Source organism: Phaseolus vulgaris, chromosome 2 (assembly GCF_000499845.2).
Source record: "Phaseolus vulgaris cultivar G19833 chromosome 2, P. vulgaris v2.0, whole genome shotgun sequence".
NCBI lineage: Eukaryota > Viridiplantae > Streptophyta > Magnoliopsida > Fabales > Fabaceae > Phaseolus > Phaseolus vulgaris.
The window spans coordinates 18,000,248-18,015,496 of NC_023758.2; the positions used below are offsets into that span (position 1 = coordinate 18,000,248).

Sequence of the window (15,249 nt, forward strand, 5' to 3'; positions counted from 1 at the left end):
TGAGGAGATTGCTGAAGGAACAACTGCTTACACGCTTTTTGGAGCTATCTGGAAACATCTATCCAGATCTGGTAAGGGTTTTCTACACCAATCTACAACTCAATGGTGATATACTTGTGTCTCATGTGAAGGGAGTAGATTTGGAAATCACAAATGAAGTCTGGACAGCCGTAACTGGCCTGAAGTTCTCTGGGCTTAAGATTAACAGAGGTAACACTGAAGTTGTTGATGAATTCAACAAAATGCAATTCTACAAAAACTGTCTCCAAATTCCACAAGCTAGGGTAACAAAGTTTGGTGTTGGAGGCTTAAAATTGAATGAAAGGTTGGTAGATTTCATCGTCTCATGGATCCTAACTCCAAGGGACAACAATCATTCAACTTTATCAGAAGAAGACTTGGTTTTTATCTACTGCATTATGAACGAAATCAAGCTCAACTGGATCCACATTATCAAAGATCGCATGCAGAAGGAAACAAGGTTATGTGATTTTCGTTATCCTTATGCCATTTTAATTACTAAATTTCTTTAGTATTTTGAAGTGGATTTAGAAGAAGGGTTGGCTGAAGTGGTGAAGTCCTCAAGTGAGGTAAACAATGGCTCTTTAAGCAAGATGGGATTCACCAAAATCAATGGATTTTGGGTGAGTAAAAGTGGAGATCCAGCTGCATCATCTAGTAGAGTTCAAGTTGAAGATGAGGATGAAGATGCTGAGGAACCTGCTGCTGCAGAAAATGCTAGACCAAGTGCTGATATTGGAGAGGAAAGGATTACTTCAATGACATCCTTTGAGAGGCTAGTAATCAACAGAATGGATAGTCTTGCTAAAAATCAGAACAATCTCCTTGAGTTGTGTCAAAACAGGTTTCAACTATTTGATGAGAAATTCTAGGGTATGGATGCACGTTTCCTGAACCTGGATGAGCAAATTGAAGCTGTACAGAATCAGCTTTTTGAGCTATAGTATGGGAAAGAAGACTAAGGCTAGAGAATTTTTTTTTAATTTTTTTCTTTTCTATGAACAATTTATCTTTTCTTTATCCTGTTTTTTAATTGTACCTTGTGTCTATTTGTGAAGACAAATAGGGGGAGAAATAGCTGCTTTTGGGTTGTAATCTTCTATTATCTACCAACTTATCTTGCTTTAATCACTGCATTTGGTTAAAGTTACTTTTGCTGCTCTGATAGTTTTAACCAGTTAATCCCGCGGTTTAATCGATTGTTCTTCTGCTGCTGCACCTATCCTTTGGTTTTCACTATGGTTTATTTGTGAAAACTGTTTAATGGTGCTATGTTTTTCTGGAAACAAATACTCTATGCTTTTCTGCGTTTATCTGTGATTGTAGGTGGTGACAAAATTCTAAACAAACATCCCAAAGCTACCAGGGATTTGTCTTCATCAAATAGGGGGAGAATGTTGAACATAAGGCTTTGATATCCCAAAATCTGTGAAGATGCTTCGATGTTGTGTTGTTGCTGGTTGGGTTTAGTTTCTAGTGTTTAGATTTTGTGTTATATCACTCTTGAAAAACTTAGCTTAGCTAGAGCAATCTTGTTTGAATAAGAAAATAAGTTTTCAAAGCTAAGTGATAAACAACTGATTGATTTCACAGTTTAATCGGTTATTTGACACATAGCATGTTTGAGAGTTTTTCAAACTAACTTTGACTTGGTTGACCAACAGACTTACCATTCAACCGATTATTTCGAGATTTCAACCGGTTGATTGTTGTATCTTTAACAACTTTTCAAAAATTAGTTTAACCTGTTTTTGTTGGCTTTTCAAACTGCTTTTGGCTCGTGATTACCTAACTATAACAATTATATCTAAGAGCTATAAAATGAGTTCTCCCTCATCCTTTGAAATAGATGAATGATTGAGAAAGATTCAAAATCTGATTTGAGAGAGCGTTTTAAAAGAGTTTTTGCAAGATTGCTTAGAGGCTTTGCAAGTGTTTAAGAAGTGATTCTAGGAGCCCTGTGATTTCCTAAAGTCAGGTGTAATCTGCTCTTACTTAGTTTCTTGTATTTGAATTTTGATATTGTAAAACTGTTGTAAAATCCTATAAAGTCAGTGTGATTCTGGCTTGAGGTGTGTGTTGTGTGCAAGGAGGGTGAGTAGGCTTTGTGGGATTCAAAGTCACCTCTTTGTGGTTGTGTAAGTTGTAATCTGTGATTGGTTACATAGTGAAATACTCAGTGGTTTGATTGAGGACTGGAAGTAGCTTTGGGATTGAGTGAACCAGTATAAACCTTGTGTGTAGTCTCTCTATCTCTATCTCTTTAATAACTGTTTGATATTTGCTATGCTGCCATAAACAACTGGTTATCTCTGTATTTCAACCGGTTGATATTCTTGCTTTGCAAACTGTTATTCTTGCTTTTATCTCTATGCTAAAAATAACCGGTTGTATCGAAATATTAATCGATTGTTTTTTTGTTATCTGATTTATCTGCTCTTTTCTGTTGGCTATTCTAATCTCTTTTTTTCTGTAATTCATTAAAGGTTCATTCTTAATCAATCCTTTACGAAAATCTTTCACTAAACAATTCACACCCCCTTGTTCAGCCCTATAATTCTAACAACAGTCATAACAACCCTCTAACTTTACATATACACATATTACAAGTATTCAAATTGAAAAACAATTACAAGAGAATATGGAACAAATTACACAAGATTACAGGAAATCACAGTTGCTCCTAATTCACTCTTTAACCAAAGCACAACCCAAGACAATCTTGCTTTCTTGAATCCAAACTTTCACAAAATCTTTTCTTAATCACTTGTTGTGTGTATTTCAAATAAGAAGGGTAATCACAATTTTATAGCTCATCAAACTAGTCGTTTTAATCAATTAATCATGAGCCAAAACGGTTTGTAAATAACTGAAAACAGATTTAACAGTCTTATGAAAAGTTGTTAAGAAATTCAAAAATCAATCGGTTGAAATGTCGATTTAACCGGTTGAATTGGTTTTGACAGTTAAGTCAACCAAAACCAAAACATTTCAAAAGACCTTTCACAGGCTGGGAAAAAAACAACCGATTAAAATGAGAAATCAAGAAGTTGTTTTTCATTTAGCTTTGAAAAAACATTTTTCTTTTAAAAAAAAACAGATTGATTCAGATATGAATTGATTAGGACTGGATCTAGCAAATTCTAAACTACCTAGAACAAAACCCTAAACACAGCAACAAGATCTTCAAGCTGTCTTCATGGATTTGGAGACATCAAAACTTCATTTTCAACATTAACAAAACCAAAATTACTAAAGAGTTGAAGACAAAAACACTAATGCAATTGCATGATTTATCTTGAAAATTGTAATTGGTTTCGGTCTTTAAAATTTTTATCACTTAAAATATAATCAAAGAACTTAAGAATGAAATTTTAATATTGTCAAAATACCAAAACAATTAATTTTCATAAATGAAGACTCTTTTAGCTCAATTCGCCGCGTTGGGTGCAAACTCATTGCATTGGGTGCAGTTCATCTTACATACTTTTGTATTTGATTTATATTTTTTTTTAATTTTGATTTTTTTCTTCTGTTTTCTAACACTTTAAGGTACTTAATCTAGAATTCCGGAATTTTTTGTTAATGGATCAGATTTCCACAATTAATTTCAACCAACACTCAATTCTGGAAAATTTGAAGAATATGAATCCTAAAGAAATGCAATGAAATTGGCACATAAACTCAAGACGCAATGGAATTTCTAACTTAACTAGTTGGTGAACTAATTAACAAGTAAAGAATTCAAATAAAAAAATTAAAAGCACTTTAAAGGCACACAAAAATTTGAAACACATCTTTATATTTTCTTAAATACTTGCGGTAATTCAACAAAAACAAGAAATTAAAATGTGAACAAAAGTACTACTAAGAATTAATGACATATATGGATTAACATGACTTGACATGACTAGAATTGGATTAAAAAATTAAAATGACTCAAACATAATGATTTAACCAAATTAATTAAAAGAGACTTAAAGCAAAATACACAAAAGCTTCACGGTTTGCACAAAAGAGTTCCTAAGTTGAAAATATGGATGGTTCAAGAAGAATAGGTAAAATTGAATAGAACATAACAATTAAAACTCAATCAATCGGTGAAACACATTCAAGACATGAAAGAAACATAATGAAGAACACGAAATTGAAGACAAACAAAACAAACTCAAAGAAGAAATTCAAAACACTTAGCTTGATCCGTAGCCGAGCTCATGATAACAAATGATAGCTTGAAACCTCCATGGATATTAGCTTGGTTCTTCAAATGTAGATCAAAGAAGAAATTCAAAACACTTAGCTTGATCCGTAGCCGAGCTCATGATAACAAATGATAGCTTGAAACCTCCATGGATATTAGCTTGGTTCTTCAAATGTAGAATGAAGTGGCAAAAGCAATGAAGAGTACAAGGAGGAGCTGCAAAGAGCTCTTAGAGCCTTTGAGTGTCGTGAGGAGTATGGAGAGTGATAGGTTAGGCCTAATCACTTGGAGAAAATGAGTGAGATATCAAACATGGTGCTTACCCTAAAGAGAGGAGACAATGAAAGCTTTGCTTGCAATGTTGGCAGCATAACTCTAATATATTTTATTTGAAAATTCATGAGTCAAACACCTCACTTTATAGGTGAAGGGTCTGACCAAAATTACAATCAACTTCGGTTTTGTATTTTGTGATTATAATTTGTGTTTCTGATTTTAGATAAGAATCAATTGAATCTTGCTTTGATAATTAGATACATATTAGATTGAATGATATTTTGATTCAATTCGTATAACTATTTTAATTAATTAATTAATTGAATTAACTAATTGTTCAAACATTAATCTAAATATGTAGAGAATTGTAATAAGAGGAATTATTTAGTTTTTCAATATGTGAATTGATAAAAAAAAACTTAATTGAATATCAATGAGCTTTGATGAACCCATTAGTACTCCAAACATTTAGATTAATTGCAAATCAGGCCATGGAGCCCTTTTCAGCAAACTTATCAACCTGGGTAATGTCAAGGAATGTATGAACTCCACTTGCTTTCAGAAACCTACAATGGTTGCATAAGCCAAGTCAACTAGCCAAATCAAATGCTTTTAAAGACATTGTTGAAGTGGTGAAATGACATACTCATCTCTAAAAGCTCGTGCCATAGACAAGCAACCTCCTGGAACAGATGATTGCAGGTTCACAGCAATGTTAGGATTGTGAATACTCTGCCTCATGTGAACCCAACCATGTTGTCCATGTCTATCGTTTGACACTTTTGCCCTGAATTCGCCACAATAAAACTAGTTTTGATGAGTAAATCATAAAGAAATATAAAATAAGAATTATTGAACCGCTTCAACTTTCTTTAACTTGTTTCCACCTGTACATTTGAGCATCAATGGGAGCTGGGTCGTCATTTGTATCTACAAGACACCCTTCACTCACCCAACAATCACCACATGAGTCTAACTCCCACCCTCTAAGTCTCCCTTCCTGTATACAAATAAAGTCTTCATATTTTGTATTCATGATCATCACTATGTGCTCCAAATATGAAACAAGGATTTAGAAAACAACCCACAAAATGCAATTTTGGTTGTAAGTTCAAGATTTTTAAAGTCAGTGTAACAAATTATACAGAAACTATGATGAAGAATGTGATTAAAGTAGTGTATCAGAGAGTGTATTGATAATATTTTTCTTCCAAGATATACAATATACCTCAATGTAGTTTCTAAATGTTTGAATGGCCTCTGACCCTTTAGCTTTAGCATGTCGTGGTTCAGAGACAATATTTATCCTAAGCTCTACTGATTCATAGGGCTCTTCAAGATCTTTTATAAGACTTCCAATCCCTTCATTTGATCCCGCAAGCTTCATCCGCACCATTTCAATTATAATTTTCACCACCATGTAAGCACCTTCACAGAAAAGGAAGAAGAAACATGAGAAATTAAAACCATGAAACTAAACTATGCATGGTTCTTATTAAGTTGAACCCACCATCATCAAGGAAATGGTTTTCTTTGAGAGCACCATGGCCAGATGTTTCCATCATAAGATGTGTTTCAACTCCACCACTATCAAGTTGAACTCCCTTGTCAATGACATTTCTGTATCCTACACGGTATAGGCAATGGTTTCCACCTCTATCAGTTATGAATCTGGTGAGTGCCATGCTTGTACGAGCATCAGTCACTATAGTTGATCCTGGATGTTCCCTTAAGACAATGGCAGACATGAGAGCAATGAGTTTGTCACCATTTATAGGGTTCCCTTTGTTATCAACCACACCACTTCTGTCCACATCAGTATCGAAAACTACTCCAAGATCAGCTGAGTTTTCTAACACTGCTGCTCTGGTGAGTGCCATGGCAGTTTTGTCCTCAGGGTTTGGAATGTGATTCGGAAACATCCCATCAGGGGTCAGATGCAGAGAGCCAAAGGTATCTGCACCAAGTTTGTCTAACACATCCCACGTGAAGAATCCTCCTGACCCGTTTCCAGCATTAACTATAATCTGCACATTTTCTTAATTTCATTGCAATCTCACTGAAATTTCCATGCTAGAATGGCTAATAGCAAAATAAGATGAAGACTTTAATTTAAACACACAAATATCAAGTTTTAATACGATCACAGTATTGTATATGGTACATATATCTTGGTACTTCAAAAAAAAAGAAATGAAATTAGGTAGTTTTAACTAATTTTAACTAATTAAAAGATTTATTTAATTTTTTTATTTCCTCTAATAGATAAATGCGTTCAAATAGAAGAAAACAAACTAAGCTATTATTTTGTTACCATAAAAGGGACTGAACTAATAGTACTAGTCATGTATTTCTTTTTATAGTTGAACTTGGATGCACCCAACAGAAGGACATAAATGAATTCTTTAAGATATAGAAAAATTATTTATGCTTATTAAAAACTATTTTTATCCACATTAAATTAATTTTGTAAGTTGTGAAAAATTGAAATATAAAATTTTAGTTGCTTAAAACGACCTACTATTGAAGTAAAACTAATAAAAAATGTGGTATATGTGGGGTATAAAGTTAAGAAACTTTGAAAGAACTACTAAAAGAAAATAGTGACTATTTATCTATTACAGATGGTAATCAGTGAAACCTGAAATCCCTGAAGTGGAGTGTCATAATACAGAGGATGATTGATTCTCTCCGTGATGATTTCTCTTAGGTGCATTGCATAAGTGCTCATAAAATCAACTTTTGTTGGAAGAACACTAAGCAAAGTAGACACTTTGGTCATTCTATTTGCATATTTTCGAGCAGCTTTATCACATATTTCCTCCACCTCTGTTGAAGTCAGTCCACCTCTCTTAGTAAAAAATTTCAGACCATTTCGGGTGTAAGGCAAGTGGGAGGCTGTCATCTGCATCAAAAAATGCATAATTCATTTAAAGCATTTGTGTTAGGCTAGGGTCTGATGTGACATAACAAATCTATGTTATAAGCTTCTAAATATTAGTTTTCAAGTCTAATATCTTTAAGTAACATTCATTTGAGTTAATGGATTATAGAAAATCAAAACATAAAATAAAGTAGCATTAACCAACTACCAATTGTTCCTATTGGTAACCTACCATGATTGAAGCATCATAGGCAAATGGAGACAATATTGTGCTCATGAAACAAGCTGGTGTGGTAGCTAGTCCCATGTCAAACACCATGCAACCAGCTCGAGAAAGACCTGCAAAGACTGCAACACTCAATTTCGACCCTGTAATTCGAGGGTCACGTCCAAGAGACACTCTCACATTCTCTAAAGGGTATCCTCGTTCTGCCTCTAAACCATTGATAACCCACTCCCCAAAACTCTCTGATATTGCCTCAACAGCAGGTGGAGTGAGGTCAACTTTTCTACCTTTCTCACCTTCCAATGCCACTCCTCTAACATCTGAACCATTCTGAAGCCTCCTAATCTTTTCCAACTCGTCATCCACCACAACTTCATCATACTTCGCAGTGCCAAAGGATTTCACACCTACCGATTTATTGAATGGCACAGAAAATGAGAACCCAACTTTGTTATGCAGTATTTTCTTCCCTGCTGAAGAAGGAAACTTTGTTTTGTGAGTGTTCTTGTCCAAAGATGTTGAGAAGTTTGGAGAAGTAGAAGCAGCCATTGTTTGTTTTGTTGGCACTCTTGCTTTGTTTGAATAAAAATCAAGATTTGGGAGATAAGCTAAATGCAGTACCATTAAACCATAACCTTACAAATCCAATATCTCAGGAACAAAAAAATATCTAACAAACTTACAAACTCCCAAGATTTTTGTACATCCTTTTGTCTATATGTCAATTGTTGTGTCATTAATTGATTGAGTTGCATGTGATATTTTCTTAATTTCATATATTATTTTAGGCAATGTTTTAAAAACGCGAGTGCTTTTAAAATTGGAAATATGGGTCTTCTTCATTCTCTATTTTTTTTGAAAAAACTGGAAATATTATGTGGGTTTTGAATCAGTAAATATTATATTAAATTAAAATATAAAATAATATTTATTTTTCTTCTTCTTTCTCGTGACTTGCCTGAGTAAAGATGTAAGTTCAGTGAAAATCACTAACATCTTCAAGAACTACACCGACGAAGCAAACAACAGTCAGAGAGAGATGGTCAGTATTCATTGTGATTCTCCTTCATCCTCTCGTTCTTAGTCCTAACAACATTCTAAACCCTAAATAAATTTGTTGCCATCCCCAAATTTTGACTCGGAGTGGCTAACAGCAATTATGTTGTGGCTGAGATCTGCAGTGAACAAAATCTTGCTCGTGCCTCAACGCTTTTACTGCTTCCGCGTTTTCATTCTCATCTCTTTTCAACTTCAGATCTATTTCTTCATCGGTATGTCCTTTCTTTCTCTTCATTTTCCGATTCATTCCTCACTCGCAATTGCTCTTGATTTTCGAATCATTCTCTTTTTTTTATCATAGATATTCAAATTGTTACTAGATCCGTATTTGGTTATGTATTTTTTTTTTTTTGAATTGGAGGCTTAGGTCTAACCGTTGATTCAATATCTATTTTTATTCACTGTACTGTCTTCAATTCTTAGCCGCATTGATCCCTCTGTGTTTGTTTAATTTTGGATTATTGCTAACTAACTAGTTTTTTTAGTTGATTCAATATCTATTTTTATTCACTGTACTGTCTTCAATTCTTAGCCGCATTGATCCCTCTGTGTTTGTTTAATTTTGGATTATTGCTAACTAACTAGTTTTTTTAGTGTATTAACTCTTTGATTTTATCTCTAGGTTTGATTGCTAATGTTAAGTTCTTTTCTGGCTGTGATTAATATATTCGTGAATTTTTCAATCTAGTTTCGATTGATACCAATCATGGAGAATGAGTTCTATAATGAAACCAGAGATATCAATTACATGATTACATTCATTGATCAGGAACCAAAATCAATTGTCAAAGATGAAAATGGGTCTTCATCCAAAATAATACTCCTGCAAAAGGTGTACCAGCCGCACTATCATCTAAAGATGGTTCTTCCCCCATAGCTTTTGGACCTGTGAGTGAGGAAGAAATTAGGGTTGTTTTGATGCAGAAGACTCCATTGACCACACAAAATCTTGTTGCTAAATTCAGAGCAAGGCTAAGATGTCCCGAGATATGGAATCCCTAGTTTTACCATATTGATGTATAAACGATGGTATGATATGTATGCATAGGAAATCTTGCTCTTAGCTTTGGGACCACCTAAGGAAGATGTATGACTTTTATTTGCTTTGCTCGGCAAAAGTTTGAATTTGGCATTTGTGTTTCTTTGCTATGTGCAGGATAAAAAAGGCTTTTGTGGATATCCTGAAGAGAATCTCCAAGATACAGAAGATTGTATCTAAAAAGGGGTTTTGACAAGAGCACTAAGCTTAAGGTACGTTAGGAATCTCATTGATTCTAGCTGAAACATCTATTATGAATACAATTAGAGTATGTTGTTCTATCATATTTTCCTGGTTCTTATCATTGAACTATAATCTAAAAAAAAAGTTGAATATAACTATATCTTACTTGTCCTTCAGTTCTTGAACTCTTACTTGAGATGATCATCATGTGCAAGTAAAATGCATGGATCCTCATGTACTTGAGACTGACCATCATGTGCTTGTGGAGAATTTGACCTTTTAGATGCTCTATTGGAGCAAAATGTTGATATTATTTCTATGGATAAGGTATCGCAGTTCTAACTTTTCATATGGGAGATTGGAATGCACTAGTCCTTTATTTATTTTTATTGATTTACTTTGTTTCCAGGATGGTTTGACTGCCCTTCAGAGAGCAGTAATTGGATAAAAGCAAGCCATAACCAATTATCTCCCGAGAAACCCAGCTAACCCCTTTGTACAGGATAAAGTGAGTAAAAAAGTACTTAATAGTTGGGTTATGCTGTTGTAGTTGCATATGTGAGCCTTTACTTGCAGATATTTTGAGCTCTTCTGCCCTCATTAAAAAATTGTTACTGTTGTCGTTCCATCTTAATCTAACAGTATATTATTCTCCTAAGCCTTAGTTGCCTGTTACTGATGTGTATGCATCTATTTTGTTGTTTATGTTCTGAAAACAGAAGGGAGCCACATCGATGCACTATGCTGTACTAACAGCTTCTTCCCAGTCAATTAAAATACTCTTACTGTATAATGTCACTACAAGTTATTGTTTTTTTAGGATTTTAGGGTTTTAGGCGATCTTCCTCTGACATTCTTTGCAATGTTCACGGTTTTATATTTTGGGGCAACATTTTGAATTCGTCATTGTTAAATTCAAAGGTGATATCTGTTTTCCGTGCAGAATTTATTTAGAGAAGTAGAATTGAAATGGCAAAAATCCTACCTAATAACCAAACTGCCAGTTCACTGATTAAAACAATGCATGGAAAAAAACCTGTTTTAAGTCCAAACCCGTAGTTCAAGTGTTAATTTGTGATGAAATGTGCTATTTTGCAAAGATGTTTTTGTTTCTTTGCTCCAAATATCTATAAGTTTCATCAAATATAGAAAATGGGAGCCATGAGGTTAATGTCCCACAGGAATGGACCCTTGACTAGGTTCTCTGTCTCATGTGGCAGATGCTTAAGGTTGCAACTATTTGTCTCAAAACATCTAACTTTAGGACCTTCTTTCTTTTTGGTTTCAATTAGAAAACTGTAATTGTTCTAACCAAAGATGGTAGGAGTAAACAATGGGCTGCAATAGTTGGTCTATGGAAGTGGTAGCGTGGGGTTGATGGGTCTAGTTTCTCTGGCAGTTCATGATGGTGAACGCCATGTTCTGGGGTTTGTTCTCTCTCTCTTAATCTCATTCTATGTGTATATATTATATATATAGACCAACTTGATTATTCTGTTGATTGGTACAACAAAGTGGGTTGTGATGTTTAATCCTTCTGTTTTGCCTACTGACCCATGCGTCTTTCCATGTTTCCTAAGAAATGTGTTATGTAGAGGACATCATTGGATAAAAAAACAGCCAACATGAGACATTAATTTTTGCCTATTTGATTAAAGCTTCCAAATGTTGGATGTAAGGGAGCATTTTGGATATAAGTAAAATATAAGTTTACTATGTGATGTGGTTAATGTAGCTTTATGTTCCATTGGGGTGTTTAAAAAGGGGAAGTGTGTTAACCTTTACCCTTGGTTAGAAGCCTTTTGATCAACTTTACTCTGTTGGATAAAAGTTGAATGCCTTTTAGCCCTTTTAACAGTAGAAAGCTTTTGCTCTCGAATTGGAGCCACACCATTGGCTTCAATTATATTTTACTTTGCATGCACTTTCAAGACATGCTTAAACTCATCCATCGTTGAGGGGAATTCAAATTGGTCTTTGGTTTCTTTTGTTATTTGTTTATTCAATAATCATTTTTGCTCTTATAAAATATTTCCACCTTTGTCTTTTTGACTGATGGTGTGCATCATTGACTCGCTTTTGTAGTGTATCCCAAGAAGTCTCAAGCCAATAGAGGTAAATCACTCTTGTCTCTGGCTACTATGCAGTCTTTTATACTGTGATTATGTTAGGACAGAAAATAAGAATAGGGAAATGACAGGAAAGGTGTACCCTAGGAGAAACATTAGGAACCGTTAAGGGAGCGGTTAGTGGTTAGTGGGGTATGGTTGGTCTTTAAATAAAGACCAACAGGTTTTGGGAAAGGGAGTTTTTGAGTATTAGATTTTGTCAACAGGAATAGTCCTGTGAGTAAGGGAGGTTGTTCCCTTTGAAGGCTTGTCTTCCTGTTGCCTAGCTTAAGCTTATGCTCATCTTGGATCTCATGGATCTCAAATATTTGTTCACCCTTAGCCTCCCAATCTAAATATACATTAGGATCACTAGAGCGATTAAAACAAGGAAGCTTGACCGAAGGAAGCCTAGACTTTGCATCTTGATAGAAGCCATTGTCGTAGTGATGTCTTTCTCCTTGATGATGAGGTCTTTGTCCATGAAATTGTGGTGGATTCCTTCTCCTATGCTCTTCTTCACGACCAAAATCATTTGAAGAGGCTCTTGAAGATGGTCTATGAGAATGATGCCCATCATGGATAGAAGGAGATGGTCTAGCTTGTTGTACCTCCATCTTTTGCATTTTCTCTTCCAAGCGTCTAATAGTTCTTTGTGCTTCATGTACTTCACCAAGGATTGAAGCTTTGGAAGGAGAATTCTGCTTGTAGGATGCATCACTTGAAAATCCAGCCATTTGAAATTAAAAACAGCAAACACACAAAACAGCACACAAGTCAAGAAACAAAATTAGAAAAAACAGTGAGTGTTTTAAGCAAAAATGCCGAAGTGAATTGAGGCAGAAAAAATAGGTCACTCTCAAAGAAATAATGTCCTTGCACCAATCTGATCTTTAGGCCTTGGAATCCTCAAATGAAAGATGTTAAAGCAAGCACACCAATCTCAAAGGCAACCACCACAAAACCAATGAAACAATAAAGACAAACAAGAAAAGGTATAAGCAAAGAAAGGTAATTGCAAAAGGAAAACAATATGTAAGACAAACTCAAAGAGTAAGGAATGAAAGACAATCAAGAAAATAAAGAACTCAATGAGAAAGTAGGCACACAGAAGAATACTTAAGGAAAAGCACTAGAGTAGATGAAGAAAACAAAAAATTTAGCTACTGGAATTTTTTTTTTTAATGCAAACTGTGCTTGATATTCACTGATTTAACTGGAATGATGTAGTGCGAACTAGATTATGAAATTTAAACCACAGAAACTTCAAGATGTTAACTCAATAATGACATTGGAATCAATTAAAAACAGTAAGCCAATTAATTGAGATAAATTTTTTAAAATCGCTGCCAGATTACCGTATTCTTTTCGGCAGAATTGTACACTTTTTTTTTATTTTGTTTATAATTTTTTGTGTACTTTGAATTTTTGAGTAATTCTTTTTTCTACTCTTTTCTAACACTTTGAATATCACAAATCCAGAATTTCAAAATTTTCCAGTGAGTAAATCATTTGCAATAAGGAAAAACAGTAAGCACGTTTTCAGAAACAGAGGAATCCTAATAGGAATGAAAAATAGAATTATGAACTAGCAAAGACATAATGGAAAATGATGTATTGGAACTTGTATAGGTCTAGAATACAAGTATGAACTCAATTCTAAAACAGAAAATGCACAAAGGATCAAGATCAAATTCAGAAAAATTATATGACACTAAAGCAAGAAACAACAAAAGCAATAAAAGTACTACAAGAAGTGATGACAATTATGGAAAAACAAGACTAAGACAAAACTTGTAAGGATTCAAAAAGAAAAATACTCAAACATATGATAGGCAAAAGAATTAAAACAGCAAGCAAACTCAATAAGCCTAAAACAGAAACTTAAATTGCAAGAAATTAAAGAGCTCTTGAAATTAAAGTGCTACACAACTCAAAAATTAAACAAGAACACACCTAAACTCTTGATACCACATGATGTGATTCCAATAGTAAAGAAGAGAATGATTCTTGACATTCTTAGGAATCAACTTGAGTTGGACAATTGTTAGGCACTTTTTCTTAGAATTGGATCAATGTTCTAAGTCAAGAACTCACCAAAACTAGCACCAAATCCAAACTCACATGGAAGTTCCTCATATTGTCAAATTGAACCAACAAAAAGAGGTAAAACTTAAAAATCACCGAATAGAATTGGATAAGTTATAAATTGAACCGAGCAAAATGAAATTAAAAGGCAAAGAACTGAAAATGTTTGCTGGAAAATAAGAACAACCGAACCATAAACTCAAAAACACAAGACAACATGAACAATTGAAAGAGAAGGAAGGAAGGAGAAGAGAATGCTCATGAAGATGGATGCAAGGTTGGATGATCACGCCACTAGAAGGATGGTTGCTCCTAGATGAGTGCGTTGCCGCCACTTGAGGACACTATGGATCCTTCAAGATAAGACTAGAGAAGAAGGCTCAAAAGCTCTCCAATGCTCACTCAAAATTTGAGTATAGTTTCCTTACTCTAAATTCAAATCTGAATTTTACAAAGGGAGCACCTCTATTTATAACCTAAGGTGCTGAAATGCAAGCTACACAAATTCAAATTTTCCTCCTAAAAAAGTTCTAAAACCGGCGCGAATTACAAGGCATGAGGAAGGTGTGACCTCTTCCTTCACTTTGGCACCTCCTATTCTACTCCTACACCTATCTAGTAACGCACCCCCCCTCCTAAAGCTCCTAACTAAAACCTACAAGATGCTATAACAAAAGAGGTTTCTAATGTTTCCCTCTAAGCACCTTCAACCAAAGAAATTACAAAAAGAGAAAATAATTGTCCCTTAGCTCCTAAAGCTTTAAACATGCTTCTTGTAAGCCTTTGAGGTGGGTTTTGACCTCCATGGGCGTCCTCCATTTGTGCCTCTACCTCTTCTTGATCTTGTTGATTGACCTCCATGTCCACTTGAGCTTGATCTCCATCATGATGGCCTATCCAATACAATGTCTTTTTCCTTCCAAGGGCGCAAGGTTATCTTAAAACCCCTCTCTTCCAAAGAGGTTCATGGGGATCAAATAAAAATTAAAACTAAAAGAGAAAATGAGAAAGAAAAAGAAGTAAGTACTAAACCGAGTCACACCACTTTGCCCACTAAATCTAACATGTTGACTCGTGTTATGCCTCAAAAGGAACCTCCAAGGTCTTCTTCTTCTTTATCTTTTTCATTACCTAAGGTTCCTATTTCAACACCAACTTGGTTAA

The 15,249-nt window shown here is 34.6% G+C and overlaps 1 protein-coding gene and 1 long non-coding RNA gene across 5 annotated transcripts in view; one reads left to right on the top strand and one right to left on the bottom strand.

The window, feature by feature from the left end:
* Positions 1–4,869: 4,869 nt before the first annotated feature.
* Positions 4,870–8,359, bottom strand: LOC137810839 (uncharacterized). Its single transcript, XM_068612306.1, has 7 exons — positions 7,615–8,359; positions 7,140–7,403; positions 6,009–6,525; positions 5,727–5,926; positions 5,386–5,498; positions 5,145–5,285; positions 4,870–5,064 (listed from the first exon to the last, which is right to left on the bottom strand). Exons 1-7 carry the CDS (start codon positions 8,230–8,232, stop codon positions 4,983–4,985), a joined length of 1,935 nt encoding a protein of 644 aa, XP_068468407.1. The 5' UTR covers positions 8,233–8,359; the 3' UTR covers positions 4,870–4,982.
* Positions 8,281–15,249, top strand: part of LOC137810840 (uncharacterized) — a 47,702-nt gene continuing 40,733 nt past the window's right edge. The window contains exons 1-6 of one of the 4 annotated variants that reach the window (XR_011080978.1): positions 8,281–8,879; positions 9,437–9,696; positions 9,824–9,918; positions 10,067–10,216; positions 10,299–10,397; positions 11,975–12,004. This is a non-coding gene — a long non-coding RNA (uncharacterized lncRNA). Of the gene's footprint in view, positions 8,880–9,436; positions 9,697–9,823; positions 9,919–10,066; positions 10,217–10,298; positions 10,548–10,608; positions 10,869–11,974; positions 12,005–15,249 lie in introns of those variants that run through there. The other 3 variants (XR_011080977.1, XR_011080976.1, XR_011080975.1) reach the window with 3 other exon arrangements.

Excerpts from the sequence above, each read along its gene's own strand:
- LOC137810839 (XM_068612306.1), bottom strand. The coding sequence starts at position 8,232 with ATGGTACTGCATTTAGCTTATCTCCCAAATCTTGATTTTTATTCAAAC. Across the intron at positions 5,927-6,008 it reads AAACCATTTCCTTGATGATG|GTGCTTACATGGTGGTGAAA; the intron begins GTGGGTTCAACT and ends TTTTCTGTGAAG. Across the intron at positions 5,286-5,385 it reads ATTGATGCTCAAATGTACAG|GGCAAAAGTGTCAAACGATA; the intron begins GTGGAAACAAGT and ends TGGCGAATTCAG.